Source organism: Electrona antarctica (genome assembly GCF_951216825.1).
Source record: "Electrona antarctica genome assembly, chromosome: 4".
Lineage (NCBI taxonomy): Eukaryota > Metazoa > Chordata > Actinopteri > Myctophiformes > Myctophidae > Electrona > Electrona antarctica.
In genome coordinates, this window is record NC_136809.1 from 19,789,471 (window position 1) to 19,809,283 (window position 19,813).

At 42.3% G+C, this 19,813-nt stretch overlaps 1 protein-coding gene across 3 annotated transcripts in view; it reads right to left on the reverse strand.

Annotated features, from left to right (window-relative positions):
• The window catches only part of LOC306921388 (alpha-1,6-mannosylglycoprotein 6-beta-N-acetylglucosaminyltransferase B-like), a 95,718-nt gene extending 85,460 nt beyond the window's left edge, over nucleotides 1-10,258 (reverse strand). For all 3 annotated transcript variants that reach the window (XM_079498500.1, XM_079498501.1, XM_079498499.1), the window contains exon 1: nucleotides 10,140-10,258. In XM_079498500.1, coding sequence (XP_079354626.1) covers nucleotides 10,140-10,243 — 104 coding nt within the window. In that variant the 5' untranslated portion in view covers nucleotides 10,244-10,258. The remainder of the gene's footprint in view (nucleotides 1-10,139) is intronic.
• Between the last annotated feature and the right edge of the window lie 9,555 nt (nucleotides 10,259-19,813).

The window sequence follows — 19,813 nt, forward strand, 5'->3', positions numbered from 1 at the left end:
TCTACTCTCATGTTGATTGCAGACATAATGTATCACGCACGCACGCACGCACGCACGCACGCACGCACGCACGCACGCACGCACGCACGCACATAACATAAATACCAGTCTGTTCATGGTTGTTGATTAAGAAGTATTTAGCACTACATCTATAACATATACATTACTAACTATATCTATACCGTATTGTTGTCAAAATCAAATCAAAATCACAAATTTGAATGGAATTAAACGCTTTCCTTCTAATTAATTTGACCTCCAGTTGCTATGGTACTGACCTGAATTGTTTTCGGTTGGCTATTCTTTTTCCAGTGTGTTATTGAATGAATTGATACGGATGCTTTTTAGAGGGAAGAAAACGTGTAGCCGAGCTAGAGCTGCAATCTTTGAAGGGAGCATGCCTTAGGGGAGATCTAAACAATCTCCCTTTTCATCTATTGCACACAGAAAAATGGAATGAATCAACTCTGCATTTCTCCTTTCCCCCCCCCCTCTCTCTCTCTCTCTCTCCATATCTCTCTCTCTCCATATCTCGCGTATTCTCTCCCTCTCTTTCTCCCCCCTCTCTCATTATTTCTTCTCTATTTTCTACTCTAACGAGTGTCTGCCCCGAAGGCGAATTGCAGACTGGAGCCTCAGACATCAAGTCCCATTCGCCGCTACACGGGAGTGTGTCAGCACCAATGAGTCTCAAACGGAGGAGCGTGTCCCTGCACAGGGTGCATGACTGTGTGTGTGTGTGTGTGTGTGTGTGTGTGTGTGTGTGTGTGTGTGTGTGTGTGTGTGTGTGTGTGTGTGTGTGTGTGTGTGTGTGTGTGTGTGTGTGTGTGTGGGGGGGTGTGTGTGTGTGTGTGTGTGTGTGTGTGTGCACGCGTGCGTGCGTGCATGTGTGTGGACTGTACAGTATCGTCGTTGTTGGGCAGAAACAGACAGAGACATTTCCCCACCAATATGAATTGAGGGGGGGGGGGGGGGGGGGATCCTATATTTCAATGGATCTAATGTAGTTATATTTTAATAATACCTTTCAACCTGGAAGCCCGATTGTCATTATTCTCAAAAATAACACTGGCTATTTAATCTACATTTGTGCGACACTGACACAGTGTCACACTTTGTTACAACAAATAAAATACTGTGCTACGAGTATGAAATTGGGCATTCATTCATGTGGAAACACAGGGTTTATGCTGCCCCACAGGGACAACATCACTGTGTGGCCTGGATTCTGGACCTCTCAAATCACCATTAACTGTGCCACACAATGGCACAGTGTGAACTGTCTCAAATCACCATTCACTGTGCCACAATCAAAACTAAGCTATGATGACTAAAAGTAAAACTCAATAGGTTGACAATTTCGTCAACATATAAAAACTAGACTGAAATGTTAGTGGGACTAGAGAAGGAGGAGGAATACAGTAGAACTAAGAGACAAGGCTGTTGCACTCTGAAAATCACAGATATACAAGCTCGTATTGAGCTTGTAGATCGGCTATTTGCAACCAAGTGTAAAATCAGCCATTACGACCCATTCAACGCCAAAAATTCAAACAAAATCAACTGTAGATTTATTCAACTAAAATCTTAAATATATATGTATTTGACTGAAACTATACTAAAAGTAAAACATTTCAGATGACAAAAATATGACTAAAACTACATGAAATTTTACTCAAAGGACTATGACTAAAACTAAATCAAAATCTGCTATCAAAATGAACACTGCTGTGTTCCTCTCCGCCAACAACAACAGTACCATGGCATTACACCACCACCACTGTCTTGTATAAATGGAGGGGAGAAGGCTGAGAGATAAAGATGAAGAGAGAGAGAGAGAGAGAGAGAGAGAGAGAGAGAGGGAGAGAGAGAGAGAGAGATGAAGAGATGCAAAAGAGACAGGCGGTAAAGGTAAGGAGATAAGATAAAGAGAATAAAAGTGAGAGTGATTAAAAGAGAGAGGGGCAGGGTGCCTGGTGGCTCCGATAATTAGTGCAACAGAACGCGCTCCAATTGTGAGTCGCAACAAGGACCTGAGGTTGAATCTGACTCCCGTAGTGTCTTGCACGTCTCTCTGAAACTACAGTTTCTCGTTTTGCACTCGACACTCCTACTATAGCTAACAGAGCTAATTATTTCTCAGTTTGTGGTTTTGCACTCTACACTATAGCTTAATGGAGCAAAGAATTTGGCAAAATGGATCTTAATGCGATAGAAAGAGAGATATGAAGAATGCATAAGATTTAAATGAGTCTGCAATCTGCAATCACACACACACACACACACCGTGTGTGTGTGTGTGTGTGTGTGTGTGTGTGTGTGTGTGTGTGTGTGTGTGTGTGTGTGTGTGTGTGTGTGTGTGTGTGAGATGGAGAGATAGAGAGAGAGAGAGAGAGAGAGAGACGCGGACGGACGGACGGACGGACGGACGGACGGACGTTTTAGTACACGGAATAGTTTTACTCATTTTTGCTAGTTTTGGTTAACTTTAATAACTCTGATTCCAACGAATCCAATGTCCCGTGTTTGTGGGTGGGAAGCCAGCAGCATTTGCTGTTGATGCTTTCAGGTTACAAGTTTGTTACAGTACATGTTGGTCTGTTCCTCCACATGCGTTATGTCCTCCTGCATGGTGAAAACTGTTAGGTGAAAAGAAGCAGCTGGCGACTCCATGTGTAATGGAGGAGACATGGTTGTCTAGGATACCAGAACCCTCGCCTCAAAACACAGTCGCCCGGGCGTACAGCCGGCGTAACTGCTCAGCCCGGTGTTACTAAACGTAACCTCAGTAAAGCATGCCTAAATGGTTAAACCAAACCTTATTCCTAACCTTGACCTCAATAAAACGGTGCGAAAACCTAACCCTATTCCTAAACGTAACCCCAGTAAAACTATGCCTAACCCTAAACTTATTTCTAACCTTATTTTCAGTAAAACAAATACAAAAAAGAATACAGTTGGTGATGGATATTATTAAGACCTTGGTTGTTTGTGAATGCCGTGTTCATGTGTCCTGTGTCCCACATACTTATTTTTTCCTCTCGTGTATCTGGTTTAGCTATGGAGCCAGCGTTTAGATAAGAATTGTTTCTCCCGTTTGCCCCAGAACCTCCAGTTTATCTATACCCAGTTTATTTGTGAGAAACATGTTGTTTGACCTTGTATCGAGGCAGACAACCAGACTCCCTCTTAACACTTATTTTGTCTTAAACATTAATTTCGTTCTCACAGACTCCAGTTTGGAACTACATGTTAATTACTTATGACTACATCTCCCAAGATTCATGTTTCCTGGCTTTCAGGAAATAACAGTGCCACGTTTCTCAGTCTCTCCATTAGTAAACTCCCATCCTACAGATGTCACCATTATTCACTTTTTGTTAACCTCTGAACCCAAAATATAATACTTCCCGTCGTTCCCGATGTCAAAGGGTTGTTTTGATTAATGTACTATATAATCATACCACTGAGGATTTGTCAAGGGGAGACCTTTTCGATGCTGTATTTGGATGTACATTCTACTCCCCAGAATATAATGGAATATAATCATTTGGAAACGTATGTGCGCTGGTGTGGACTCCTTTCATTGCGTGCTGTCAAAGTTTCTTCTTGGTTTTTCCTGCCGTAAGTACTCTGTATACTTTTACTGTTCTCTCATATTAAGTATTGTAGTTTTCCGCTAAAGTATTTATATCCTTAAAAGGTTTATTAATATAGTATTACATTTTCTATAAGGTTAACATTATACCATTAAAGATAAAGTTTAATATTTACTTGGAAAGGTTTTACATGCCGGTACGATAGGTACATTTTGACTTGAGTACTTTTACTCTATTACATTCTTACAACGGGTCTCCTCCCGAGTCCCGGCTAAATGTATGTTCTTCTAATTCAAAGGTTATCTAAATGATTCATTTGTACGCCGAAATGGTCTTAGAGTATTTACTTTAATTACTTGCATTCTAAAAGCGGCGATAACGCTGGGTCCTTATTGTGTTTGGTTATTATTCATAATTAGTAATTAGCACTTAGGCCGCTAGCATTTATTGAAAAATTAGGATCTAATTCACGCCAGATTTTTTTTAATTTGAGCTCTTATTTTGAAAAGCCGCCATTTCCGGTCCATGAGCAGTAGTCATAACCTTAGAATCTACACGGAGCTAGGCAGGCCTTTTTTACAATCTGAATCCAGACCGGAGCTCTGGAGAGCTCTACATCGTCAGATCTGTTCCATCAAAGAAACGCTGTTTTGACCAAAATGCCATCTGGGACAAGGAATAGGAGATACAGGCGATTGAAAGAAATGGATAGAATGGATTCTTATGGCGACGACGATCTAAGATGGGCGATCCAGTGCTGTGCTAACAACACAGCTAGCTAACCGGCTAACGTGAGTAGCATTTTGGCTCGAGCAATCGAACGTGCTATAAAAGCTCAATTGCCGAAGGCCGTCGGCAATGGCGTTAAGCGTCAGTATCAAAATTAGGCTTCAATTGACTTTAATCGTCGGCAATGGCGCGGAGGGTGTTAGTATTAAAAATAATACATAACAGTTGGCCACTGTACACCCTCCTCAAGATGAACAATAAGGTTTGGCACTATTACACAGAGACTATGGCAGAATTGGAAAATTAGTGGAGGGGAAAAAATGGGAGAAGAAACACAGATACAGAGAAATCTAGAGAGCTGAATACAAAAAGGGTTATGAAAGATCATCTTTGAACACCACTTAGGGGGACTGTTCTGGTAAAAGGGGGGGAAAGCATTAGAAAAATAAAAAATAAATAAAAGATGTCACCTGTGCCATCGTGGAGGGCAACAAAACAGTTGAATAGAAACATGAAATGATAATCAAAGGCTAAGGGGCCATACATATTTGATGGCTCTCTGTTGCATTGCTCTCAGCATTCAGCCCCCCTGTGATGAATGAAGACAGATGGCTCACTTACAAATGAGAGAAGAACAGATAGAGAACTCCAAAGAGAAACAGAACATCGGAGGAGAGAATTGGAAAAGCACCATTGATGGAGAGCGAAATATGAGAGGTGAAGCGATGAAGAGATTACAAGACTGGGTCAGAACCCAGTTTAAGGGGCACGGTGGCACAGTCGGTAGTGCTGTCGCCTCACAGCTAGAAGGTCCTGGGTTCGATTCCCGCTGGGGACGCTGTGGGCGCTGGGAGCGTGTTCCCTCCTCCGCGTCATCAGTGCCCATACCCGAGGTGGGGTTGGCAAAAGGGCCTTTCTGTGTGGAGTTAGCATATTCTCCCCGTTTCCCCTAGGGTAGGTACCCTCACAAAAACATGCAGTAATCCTGGTCTCTAAAACTACCTCCCCCTGGCCAGCCGGGGCGCCTGATGGAGGGGAAAGGAACTGGTCAGAATAATGTGTTCCTTCCACGCGCTACATCCGGCCAGGGAAATTCCCCCCTGTCAGGTGAAAAGAAGCAGCTTGGACTCCTCATGCATAGAAGGAGGCATGAGGTCAGTCCGCTGCCCCCCCCAGGTTGGCAGAGGAAGAGTAGCGCCCAGGATTACATTATATAAATGGCACTGGGTGAAAACTGGGTTGCAAAATCGTGGGATAAAAATTATAGAAAAAAAAAAGAACCCAGTTTAAGGCTGGACCTTGTACAGTAGCCTATAGAAAATGTGTCCATATTAGAGTTAGCGTTGCAGGCAATTTGTTAAAGGGATAGGATTGTATTGTGAATTGATGGGAATTACTGGATACCAAATGTTCATCTGCAATTTTCTGTAGGTGTCCCAATAATATGTGTTGTTAAAGTGCATGTATAACATCCCCTGACATGTTTAATAGATAGATAGATAGATAGATAGATAGATAGATAGATAGATAATCTATGTCAGGGGATGGATGGAGTCTATTTTTCTAATGATAAGTTAAATGTTTATAAATAATGTAACAATAATTAAACAAGAAGATCTATATGAGCTGTTTGGTGTTCCATATGTGATATGACGCAGTGCCGGCCTGTAGATCTCTTCTTTACGTGAAGCGACACACTCAATATCATCTATACTGCCACACTACTGCTACTTGTATTGGATAGTTGGAAAATAATGGAAGTGGGACAAAGTATGTGTGTGTGCACAGTGCACACTGACAAGCTGAGCTAAAGGTAACTAAGGGAGTTTTGCCTGCATATTTTTGCTGTGTCCGGCACACGCACGCACGTACTGTGCGTGCGTGCGTGCGTGCGAGCGTGCGTGCGTGCGTGCGCTGTTTTCATCTCCTTAGTCATTATTCTGTTCAGACTCCCTCCAAACATTCTATTCAGCTATCCATTCTGTACCAGAATGCAGTCAGTCAGAACTAATACCCAAACAGGACTTAAATCAGCACAGTGCCAAATAGATTGTGTTTGTTGTTCCCCTTGCATTTTGATTTTGCTTTGTTCGCAGAAATTCAATGTAAAGGACAATTTGTTTTCATAAATATGCACACAAGAAAAGAACCCCAGATTGAAATAAGCCACGAGAAAATGTGATGACTTGAGATACTGTTTGTAAGGAAGTGGCTTGATAAATGGAGATGTTTCACAGCAGCCACTTTGACGGTTATAAGCACTTAAGCTCAATATACTTGTATAATGAATAGCTAAAATAGCACATCCACAATGCATCGCAATGCAACACATTATGGAGCTTGTAGATCTGCTATTTTCAAAAGATTTGTAATACATTTGAAAACTTGAAATGGGTATGAAGAGTACTTTCTACTTTTGGTACTTTGAAGTATTGATACTTTTACTACTGCAAAATGCTACCATTTTCACTGTTACTGTTACACATCATTACCATTCCACGTTGATGGGCCGACCAGAGGTTCAGTTATGAACTGCATGAACCACATCCACTTTACAACAATACCACGACTAGACAAATGTTCTGTTCTATTTTAGTTAAACATGCTGACAATCTGACCAAATAGCTCTACCCTCTCTCCTCTCCTTCATCACATTTTATAATCAGGACAGTTCTTCATTGAGTTCAACCAAAGCTTATTAAGTCCTGATCAAAGTCCCTGGGATGGAGTAACCACAGTTCAAATCCGTTTCTAGCAAAACCACCTCCACCAAGTCAATCCCTGGACAATGACTCAGTTAATCCTCTTTCATCCTATGTAGATGGAGACAATAAGCAAGACTGAGTCCTTGTAGCAGTGCACACTGCAGTGAGAGTATATCACAGTATATTGTGATAACCACACACTGCAGTGAGAGTATATCACAAGTATATTGTGATAACTACACACTGCAGTGGGAGTATATCACAGTATATTGTGATAACCACACACTGCAGTGGGAGTATATCACAGTATATTGTGATAACCACACACTGCAGTGGGAGTATATCACAGTATATTGTGATAACCACACACTGCAGTGGGAGTATATCACAGTATATTGTGATAACCATACACTGCAGTGGGAGTATATCACAGTATATTGTGATAACCACACACTGCAGTGGGAGTATATCACAGTATATTGTGATAACCACACACTGCAGTGGGAGTATATCACAAGTATATTGTGATAACCATACACTGCAGTGGGAGTATATCACAAGTATATTGTGATAACTACACACTGCAGTGGGAGTATATCACAGTATATTGTGATAACCATACACTGCAGTGGGAGTATATCACAGTATATTGTGATAACCACACACTGCAGTGGGAGTATATCACAGTATATTGTGATAACCACACACTGCAGTGGGAGTATATCACAAGTATATTGTGATAACCATACACTGCAGTGGGAGTATATCACAAGTATATTGTGATAACTACACACTGCAGTGGGAGTATATCACAAGTATATTGTGATAACCATACACTGCAGTGGGAGTATATCACAGTATATTGTGATAACTACACACTGCAGTGGGAGTATATCACAAGTATATTGTGATAACTACACACTGCAGTGGGAGTATATCACAGTATATTGTGATAACTACACACTGCAGTGGGAGTATATCACAGTATATTGTGATAACTACACACTGCAGTGGGAGTATATCACAGTATATTGTGATAACTACACACTGCAGTGGGAGTATATCACAAGTATAGATTGTAGATTACTATGAAAACCTGCAAAACCTCTCAGTCCGTCCATCCGTCATGCCACCATATATGGCCGTCAGTCCGTCGCGCCTCGTGAGTCGTGACACGTCATGCCACCATATATGGCCGTCAGCCTCCTGACACGCTCCATATATGGCCATCTCCATATATGAAGATCACGAGACTGACCTCATCAAACCCTGAATAGCCATACATGGAGAAGACTGGATCATCACCTAGATCTTCATATATGGAGCCGGCCAGCAACTCTACAGTACATCTGACCTCAAGCCCTTAGATCTCCATATATGGAGCTGACCTGTTCTGACATTCCATATGTTGATCCACCCCCACCCGTCCTTCCTCTTCGATGTCCATTCAAACTCTAGAAGGGCCCGCCCCAGTTATTAGTGCAGTGCAGTTGTGCCCGGCAGCCGGTGAAAACTAGAGTTCTCAACATGCCCGAAAATGAAGGCCCGGCCCTATGGGCCCTCATCAAACACTCAAGACACTGCCCCCACTACGACCCTTACAACTCCATATATGGAGCTGACCTGTTCTGACATTCCATATGTTGATCTGACCTCATCACTCAAGACACACTCCATATTGCCAGACCTCATCAAACCCTGTACATTCAAGACACTGCCCCCGCTGCCAACCTCAGATCTCCATATATGGAGCTGACCTGTTCTGACATTATGTTCTGAGATATTGAATACCATGTGCACTGACCTAAAACACCTATTCCAAATTAAATTAATTTCCAGACATAGAATCGAGTCAGTGCTATTGCCAGATTTGATTAATACCTTCTTGCTTCCGCTCTCATGCCCACATTCAGACCTGAACCTAAGCATTCAATCGAAATCATTTAACAAGGTCGATTTATTGCTGTGCTATTCACATACTTTGTGTATAGTGCAGCATTTAGTCTGGCACTTTGAAAATAAATGTAGGTGGATTGAAAGATAATGGTAGATAGAAAAGACAAATTGGATATTTTGGTACAGAGGAGCAGAGAGACGGGCAGTGTGATGAAGGCAATAGCAGCAATGTCAAAGGAGGCTCATTTGTAGAAGCTGCAGTAATAGGCAGCAATTTCCTCTGGTGATGACATGAGGGGAAAAAGAGGACGAGGATGGAGCAAAATAAAGAAGGCTGATGAGCAAAAAGGGGAGCATTTTGTCATCAATATAAAAGAGGAAAAGGAAATGAAGGAGTAGGTTAATGAATTATGTTTACAAAATGTTGGGGGTGTGTGTGGTACCCTCCCCACAGAACAACAGTACTACTAAAGCAAGTAATATCTGGGAAGATCATTGTTGAAGGTAGCATTCACGTGTCTTCCAAATGAATGTTACACTACACGGTAAGCACAGGGCTTAACAAGCAAAACCCATCAATTGATATCATAATGGAACTAACCTAAGTTAGATTGTTGATTATAAAATATTATACTGTGAAAGGCCATTGTTCATTGTAAGACGATTGAACGGAAAGCTTGGCTCAACCCTTTAACTTGTCATTTACTACTATTGACTGCTTAATTAATTCACACTGCAGGATTTGTTCACATATAAGTAGCATGACACATTATTCAATGATTATAAACTACCAGCTAAAGTGGTTGTCACCGGTGTCACTGCTTCATGTGAATGATCCATGATCCATTTCATCCAATTGTGCTTGTATGAAAAAGCTAGAGAAACTGTGTTCTGTCTTCAACTGTTCTGCACCATATTTAATAAGGTAAGATAAGATATTTTATTGACCTGTGATGTCAATGATGGTTTATCATTGTATATTTATTATCAATATAGTACTATTATGTAGAATTGTGACCACATGGCACCTATCATACACATCTCTCTTTATTTCCCTGCATAATATTTCCTGGAGAATCTTCCCTGTCTGATTGAGGGTCAAGGAAATGCGGTGTTGTTTTGTTTCCTTTGTTAAATGTAGGCTTGCAAAGTCCCAATATAGACTGTTACCGAGATGAACAGATGCAAATAGTTGAGTTGAGTTGATTACCTGCTGATAGCCGAGCTCAGCTCATCCAGACGCCGTGTGTCCGTGGAGGTGGTGTTGTCGAGCTTGGACAGGCTATCCATCCTCTTTAGAATCACCTCCAGCATGTCGCTGATTTTCCTCAGCACACCTCGTGACTCCACACTGGCCAGCACTGAGACACACACAAGGGTAAACAGACCACGCTTAAGCATACGGGATGGAGTAGTACATGACAGTCACCCTATACCCAAGTAGAATGTGTGTACATAGCCAGCTGCTGGGCAGTTTGTGGTTGCTTTGTTTTTGGTCATTATTGCATATTGTTGCTTTGCCTATATAAGTTAACTACACATAGTGTTTGCACTGAAAATCCTTGTTTTCGAATAATGATCTGTGTAAAGCTATTGGGCTTGGGGTGAGAGGACAAGAGATAACAGGTAAAATGTTTAAAACTTTTCAGTAGGACAAGGACAACAATCCATCTCTGACTTATTTCAACATCATAACAGTAATAGCCAAGAGGCCTCAATAAGCCAACAGTTTTGTCTTGATTTGTCCAACGTGACAAACTCTCACTTTAAAAGAGCAGACAGTAAAATGTGTTGCAATTGGGTGAAATGTTTTACCCTTTGTCAAGGTCCTGTTTTTATCCAGGCCAGAAAACCAGACAAAGATATTTGAGTATGCAGGTCTTTCTGATATGGATTAGATAGATAATGTAGATAATGTCACCAAATCCTATGAAAATCGAGGAAGAGGAAACAATGATGTGGACTTGTTGAGGTTTCCATATAGTCTGTTGCTCTCATTTCATTTTTCTCTCTCTCTCTCTCTCTCTCTCACTTTTATTCTCTTTATCTTATCTCTTACCTTTACCGCCTGTCTCTTTTGCTCCATCTCTTCATCTCTCTCTCTCTCTCTCTCTCTCTCTCTCTCTCTCTCATATAATTACTTGTAGGCTATCAAATGTTATTTCCCTAAGCCAGAACATTGTGTGTACAGCAGATGGAGCACATAAATAAAAGAGGAATGTTCAGTACATGTGTGTGTGAACTGTTTTGTCTTTCATGATGATTATAATGTAATTAATTCTCGCTGTGTCTTGGTCGGGAGACTGGCAACAGAGAGAAGGAGAGATTGGTGAATAGAGAAAACACTGGTCCTCATGAAGAGAACTTCATTGCACAGAAGACAGCATTTGTACACTCTCAGAGTTAAATTACAGTAACACTGAGGATTTTCCTGAGTAGAAAGGAAAGGAATATGGGTGAGTGACACAACTTCTTCACACAAGTTTGCTTTTCATAAAGGGAAGCGTGCAGTTATTTCCTTAAGAGTCCCAACGTTGAATGGACTGTACACAGAGCACAGCAAATCACGCATCGGGGAAACAGAATGATGCCTACAGAGAAGCTGACAAAGGCTCTCAAAGAGGATGTTAAGTGGAGCAGTTATCCTCTCAAGCACCAGGTAAGGGATTTGCTATTCTCGAATAAACTCATAGACGATGCCATCATTCACACAAACACAGCCAGGTGAACTAAAGCAATTGTTGGAGTCTTTGCTGTTATCCCACACTACAGACTGAGGAAACAAAAGGCAAAACATGTATGCATTCATAACAGTTTTACTTAAAGGTTAAGACCACTTTTGTAGAGGTTTGGGTTGTGTAGTTACCTTGCCAGGATGTGGACAAGAAATCAAAAATATTTGCTACAGTGATTAGAAATTGATAATTCAAAATATGCTCCTCATTGATTTACATTGTGCTGAAACAGCTCTCAAAGTCACTCTTTTAGTACATAAACAACAAACATATAGAGCATCACCAAAACTCATACTGTTATATTTTTTTCGTACAATGTAAGTCAATGAGGAACATATTTTGAATTATCAATTTCTAAGGGGTGCACACGCAGATCCGACACACCAAAGGTCCGAAGCGCGGGGACATGTGGAGCAATTATTTTTGATTTATTGTCCACATTTGGAGTTGCATCATGGCAAGGTAACTACACAACCCAAACGTCTACAAAAGTGGTCTTACCCTTTACTTCTTCCCAGGAATAGCGCATTTTGAACCTGATATAACTGACCCTAAAAATGGCACCATTATTACCATCTACTCGCTCTGTGTCTCAGAGGTGGGCTGTGTGGACAGTTCAGAAACCTGCGTACCAATCTCATCATCTGTGATTCCAAGTAGAAACTATCCTTTTCTGCATACTGTAAATTAATGAAACAAGTGGGACAGTGATGAGAAAATCATACATGATAATATCACTTCTTTTTAAGCTGTGTTAGCCGCTTCTACAACTGACTTTGTGTGTACAGTATGTATATGTCTCCGTGAGCACTAACACTATGCAGCTGATTGCAACACAAACTTGCAACACAAACAGGAAGCACAGCGCAGCACTTACAAAGACACACACACACACACACATGATGCACTGGCCGTCGCCGCGTGTGTGCGCACACACATGCACACTTATAAATGCACTCACAAATACGGATAAACTGACACATACATGGATAGACACATCACACACACAAATGCACTCAAGATGCACGCAAATACACACTGCCATTTTGTATCTTTAATTTGCAGGATTTGTAAAACCTGGGTGATTTGCTTCAAGTGGCGCTGGTGAGAAGCCTATTGAAATGAATGGACAGGGATTTAACATTGATGCTCTACTTAAGGGGTTCTCAACAAGTGGGTCGCGACCCCTCAGAGGGGTCGCCAAATTATTTCGGTGGGTTGGCCAGATTATTTTCTGAATGTGTAAAAAAAAAAAAAAAGGAAAAAAAAAGAGAGAGAGTTTTGTTAAACTCAGCTAATTTAGTAGAAGCACGATAACGAATATATTATACTTTTGTTTTGAATCTATACAGTATGTATGCGAGAAGAGCTTATTCACTGACGTGTCAGGTGTCAAAAGCGAGACATGGTGAATATCGCTATATGAAGTACACCAACATACATACTGTACATACCCATCCGATCGCAATATTTGAGTACTGTAATAAACCCGTCAAAAGCACTGCTCACTTCACACTGGTGGATGTGATGTTATTCCACCACAGAAACCTGAACATGTCAAGGTGATGACATATCTAAATCTACAGTATCCACATTACCGCATTTAGTGGGCTGCCTCATAGAAGAAGGTTTCATATACAAAGGCAAAGGTCAAATCATACTCCCCAACTTCCCCCATAAGGCCACTAAGTAGGGCACTTACTGACATTGTAATCACCTAGATTATGATGTCTGACCACTCTGTCAAAACCTGAGCCTATCGGTTTGACAGGCAATTACATTGCACAGGCTCCATCATCAAACAGAGTCAACACAAGGTCACTGCCAACCACCATCCCCCCCCCAACGCCCTTTGGCGGCAGCAGCACAAAAAAAAGAGGTCAGTGAGATATCTCCCGGGCAACAGATGTGTTCCACTGTGATTGACCGTTCTGTCTTAGCATGTGACAGATCACTGTGTCAGAATGTGGTGGTGTGTTGCTGCCTAGGTGGTGATTATAATACTGGCTGATGATGACCTCAACATTCGGTATGAGGGACGGGTCTAGCACTTTTATGGACTATGGAGATCAATTCAAGGTTATTGCTCTTGCGTTCTAATCTGTTTGTCTTTCTCTCACGCACGCACGCACAAACACACACACACACACACACACACACACACACACACACACACACACACACACACACACACACACACACACACACAGAAAGAAAGAAATAGGGGTGTGCCGGTATCATCACAACTTCACCTGTGTTGTGTGTTGTTGATCTTAAATTATTAAATTAAATTAAATTTAAAATTAAGAATGAAATAGGGGCGTGTTGTTGATCTTCTCTGCCAGTTTAACACACTTTCTTTTACATTTTAAAGCTAATAAATAATACATCAAAATAACAATAACTGGTTGAAAATTACCACAATGGTTAAATCCAGCAGTACATCAACTGGGCTGAACACCAATAATTCAATTGGGACAAAATGGCAAGGCATTACAAAAAGTCATTTTGAATTATGTTGTTATTATATATTGTTATTGCCTTGCATGTTGCAGTAAATGTCATATCATGAAGTGCAGCTAAGAGCTAACTACTCCTAACAGCATCCCTAAGTATCTATTGTATGAATATAAGTATAATCAGGTGCCCCTAGGATACATTTTCATGGCGATGCCAAATGATCAGTACTAATGACTGGAATAATATGTTTTAAAGGGCTGACCCAAAGCTGCAATCTCAACATAGACCTTGTTTAAACGACTCATAAAAACCTGGGGCACATCCCTTTAAATGTCTTTGAGGCTGCCAAAAGCATTTTTAGTAGATGTGCAATTATGTGCAATGGCTCGTTTAAATGATGGTGGTATATGCAAAGCACTTGGCCTCATCTGCCCTCATTCACTTCTCATTGGCATTGCGGAGAATGCCTTTGTGCCACAAGGGATTAGAGGGTTAGAGAACCGTGCACACAGATCGAAGGACGGCGGAGTGGGAGAGACCAGACAACTGACAGTAGTAATATTACTCTGCTTAATGCGCACAATTAGAGGCGGACAAGACTAGGTCAAAACCTAATATATTGGACCATGTGGGAAATGCTGGAGGGCTTTTAACTTTAAAAGACAGATATAGGATGCGGCAACACATAGCCAGCCAACCAATGGTGTCGTTTCAATGGTTGGGACGTGGCTCAGGGGTAGTGGCTCAGGGTCAGTGGGTCAGGGGTAGAGTGGCCGGTATAGCAGCCGGCAGTTCGATCCCGGGCTTCCCCAGAGTTAGTGTCGAAGTGTGCTTTAGCAATTGTTTTTTTTAATAATTAGATGATTCTAGGGGCTTTTAGGGGCAAATGCAAGTGAAACTCTTGCAATGTAGAACACTGCAATTCATAGCAAACGCCAAACAGTCCGTTATAAGGATAGACTACATCCCATAGCCCGGCCTGGTCATACCAAAGAGTCTGAAAAATGGGACCTCCCTGCTCAGCATCAATGGTTGGATTGAGGGTAAGTCCCTGCGACATACTAGCGGCATGTCCAGTGGATGTACATCAAGCTGCCTCACACTACAGAAACAGGAGATAGGCTCCTGCCCCTATGGGCCTCATGGCTCAGCAAGGCGTACTTACATCCCATAGCGAGGGACGATTGCTCTGTAATTGGTTCGTTTGTTGTTCGACCAACCAGGACCCCAAAACTCGGAAGGACAATAACTCTGCAGTTCAGTCAGGACAACTCAATAATGGATGGAATAGATATTTATTGAATATAAATGAGCAATATGTTTATTATGGTTTGGCGATGAATTGGATCTGCTTTTTAGGTACTCTCAAGCGCATCAGTTCCGGCCGCCATAGGGACTCCGAATCCCCCGTACCTAAACAGTAGATCCAAAACGACAGGTGGTAGCTGGGGTGGAGGAGGGTGAGCAGCAAGGTTTGTATACAGCAGCGCAGCAGATATAGCAGCAGCAAGCAAGCAAGCAGGAGGAAGAGTGCAAACCTTCTAGTTTATGTAGCCGGTATGAAGATGGAGTGAGTGTGTGATTGGCTAGTGAATCATGTGGATGAGAGCGTGATGCTGAGGTGGCCCAATTAATGGCCGGCAGCGACTGCACTGAGGTTTCCTGACTGAACTTGCTCTGCGCATGTCTGTGACAGGCGCAATGCTCATTTGTCTAATTTGTGGTAGGCTACTGGTCTGCTCATATAATTCTGACATCCCATTATTCTAACCATTAGTGTGTGAGGTTAGTGTGTGAGGTTAGGGTTAGGGATAGGGTTAGTTATAATGCAGTGTGTGAGGTTAGGGTTAGGGATAGGGTTAGTTATAATGCAGTGTGTGAGGTTAGGGTTAGGGATAGGGTTAGTTATAATGAAGTGTGTGAGGTTAGGGTTAGGGATAGGGTTAGTTATAATGCAGTGTGTGAGGTTAGGGTTAGGGATAGGGTTAGTTATAATGCAGTGTGTGAGGTTAGGGTTAGGGATAGGGTTAGTTATAATGCAGTGTGTGAGGTTAGGGTTAGGGATAGGGTTAGTTATAATGCAGTGTGTGAGGTTAGGGTTAGGGATAGGGTTAGTTATAATGCAGTGTGTGAGGTTAGGGTTAGGGATAGGGTTAGTTATAATGCGGCCAGCACACCAGAATCATGGGCCATGGAATAATAACATGGCACCATCCGGCCAACCAATTTTCAGTCAGTCAGTCAGTCAGTCAGTCAGTCAGTCAGTCAGTCAGTCAAGAGACTATCCACATCTATACCAAGACTGAGAAAACAAGAGGGTGCTTACAGTAAGAAACGAAGTAGGGAAGTCAAAAGACAGTAATGGAACGGAAACACGGCGGAGAAAGTGAATGAAAGAGAGATAACTGAGGAAGGAATGCAGGCTTTGTAGATATTTTCGCTGAGCGAGGAGCAGCCAATCTCCTCTCAGTGCCAAGGTCCATATTGAGCTTCTGGCTATTGTCTGTGTACTTATTCTAATCAGGTTGTCACTGATCACAGATTTACATGGGAATTAGCATCTGAGCTCCCATGCTGTCACAGACTCCCATGCTGTCGCAGGAGCCCGTCCATTGTTTGCAGATGGTATTGACATATCATAATAGCTTTGTTGTCAGAAGACTCTTCCAAACAGGCTTTTTCTTCTTCTCTGAACTGACTGTGGGATTCGTATGATTTCCATCATCCAACTCCTCAGAGAAATGAAATGTACGTGACACAAACATGTAGAGAGTACAGCATTCAGCAGTATACAGTTATAGTGATGTACTTTACAGTCAAAATAAATAGTAAAGCAGAGCTTGACACTCTTAATGGTTAGGATGGGCTAACGTAGCAGACACATTATGGGTATACTTAAATGCACTTGGCGATTAGTACACTTAACCTAAGCCTGTAGCTGTATCTGCACTGACCACTTGTACCAGGACATTGGCGATTGAATGCTCCAGGTTTTAATTGTGAGTACAGATAATATAGTGTTTTACTTCAACAGTCGACCAAGTACAACATTTGTTCAGACTGAAAGCTGAAATAATTGTCAATATAAATGCTGTGGCTCCATGCACAAGCACTGTACAAAAAAATGGTTATATGACTCATTGTGAAACTTTGAGACTATCTTTGGTGAAAGAAAAACCAAACAATGAGGGGAGTAATTGGAAAATCATGGGCAGCAATGCACCATTGAGAGCATTTGTTCTTGTCTAAAGAAAACTGAAAGTGAAAATAGTAAAAGAAATAGCTTGTCTTATTGTCATGGCAGATACAGTATAGTTTCCCATTTCATTCAGTGTAAATGCTATGTAATTAGTAAGGCCAAACGGAATCTGCGGGTTTTTTTCTGTTTTTCTGCGGTGACTCTGGAGGAAAATCTGCGGGATTCTGCGGAGTGTTTTTTTTTCCTTTTAAGGTTTTAGACAGTTATCCAGGACTATAATCAATGTGTTTAGAGCAAAAATAACTCTAAATATGCGAAATAAACCTTAAAGTACCACAACAAAGTAATTAAGATCTATTAGTCAAATGTTCGACTTCATCCATTTTTATTCAATAATAATTCACTCCTTCATGAACATCCTTTAGTAGAATTCAAATAACAAATGTGAAATTAAATTACAATGGGTCCATGAACATACAAGCCAGCCAGCCAGCCAGTCCATTAGCCAGCCAGCCAAAAAGCCAGCCAGTCAGTCAGTCTGTCAGTCAGTCAGTCCGTTAGCCAGTCAGTCAGTCAGTCAGCCAGCCAGCCAGTCAGTCCATTAGCCAGCCAGCCAGCCAGCCACTCAGTCCGTTAACCAGCCAGCCAGTCAGTTAGCCAGTCAGTTATAGCCAGCTAGTCAGTCAGTCAGTCAGTCAGTCAGTCAATCAGCCAGCCAGATAGCCAGGGGCCAGCTTGGGGGCTTCCTCAAGAGGAATATCTGCCTCAACCAGAGCCTTTATAAAATCCAACACAAACTTCTTCCTCTCAGCAGTACATGGGTCTTGGAGAGGCAGGCAGCCAGGGTTTCAGTCCTAGATCGTACTGCAAAACAAAGACAATGTGTTAAAACCCTAGCATCCCTATTCTGAGGGTAACATTAGTTGAAAATAGCAGATCTACAAGTTCCCAAATGATGCCTCATGCTGCGACAGTGCGACTAAGTGGGTGTCTAAAAATACTGAACATGAATCCAACACAACACTGTTTGACATGGTGCTGTCTAGGGGACTAGGGCACCAAAACAGAGTGGGCACTAGGAAACGGTGGGCAGACTGGGCACCAGGGATAGGTGGGCACCAAAACAGAGTGGGCACTAGGGAAAGGTGGGCAGACTGGGCACCAGGGATAGGTGGGCACCAAAACAGAGTGGGCAGCAGGGATAGGTGGGCACCAAAACAGAGTGGGCACTAGGGAAAGGTGGGCAGACATGGGCACCAGGGATAGGTGGGCACCAAAACAGAGTGGGCACTAGGGAAAGGAGGGCAGACTGGGCACCAGGGAAAGCTAGGCACCAAAACAGAGTGGGCACTAGGGAAAGGAGGGCAGACTGGGCACCAGGGCAAGCTAGGCACCAAAACAGAGTGGGCACTAGGGAAAGGAGGGCAGACTGGGCACCAGGGCAAGCTAGGCACCAAAACAGAGTGGGCAAGCTATATTTAAGCTATATTAAAAAGTTGAATCTGCAACACAATTTGATATGGGGTCCCTGGCTCCTGCTTCATCTCTCTCAGCTAAAGGTTTTCTCTCAATTCAATTCAATTCAATTCAAATCAAAATAGCTTTATTGCCTGGCATGAGAAAACATACGTTTACATTGCCAAAGCAAAAGTGAAACGAGACAAGAAAACAATCTATGTACAAATAAATATGAATATAAATAGGAATTAAATAAAGGTGTACCGTGTAACTGTAAACAGATGTGTTACATTAACATTTTGAGTAATACTATCTAAAAATATTTCATATTCTCTCACACACACACACGCACGCACGCATGCACTCACTCACTCACTCACTCGCACGCACGCTCTCTCCAAACACACACACACACACACACACTTTCGCTCTCTCTCGCACGCACATCGCATGCAGTCTAAACACACACACTTTCTCTCTCTCTCAGCTCTCTCTCGCCTCTCGGAGCGATCGAAACGCAGCAACGCTGCCCAATTTTTTTAAATTTAGTTCAGCATGTTAACCAAACCAGCTAAGCTACAATAGTAGCCTAAATGTAAATGCTACTTACCCAAATCACTCGCACTCCTGTTGCTTCAGACGCGCAGTGAAATACCTGTTAGGTAATCCATTGTGTGTTGGCAAACAAGAAACAACACCCCCCGCGGCCCCCATCCGAATAAAAGTTATTGAATGACGACGAAGACGCGTGTCACTCAGCAGTCGGCTCCTCTGCAGTAAATCAGACAGGACTTCCGACAGCTTTTGAAGTTTTGATAAAGTTATATTAAATATTCTCGTCCAGAGCCTCCAACATATTAGTCAGCAGTAGAGAATGAGGGGAGGAGGGAGGGGCGGGTGCGTCCACTGGTTAATATTATGCTGGCCTGGGTAAAGTAAACTACAACATGAACGTGTTAAATTTCCGCGGAAATTCCGCGTCGTTTTCATCGGAACACCGCGGCCGCGTATTCCGTTCGGGCCTGGTAATTA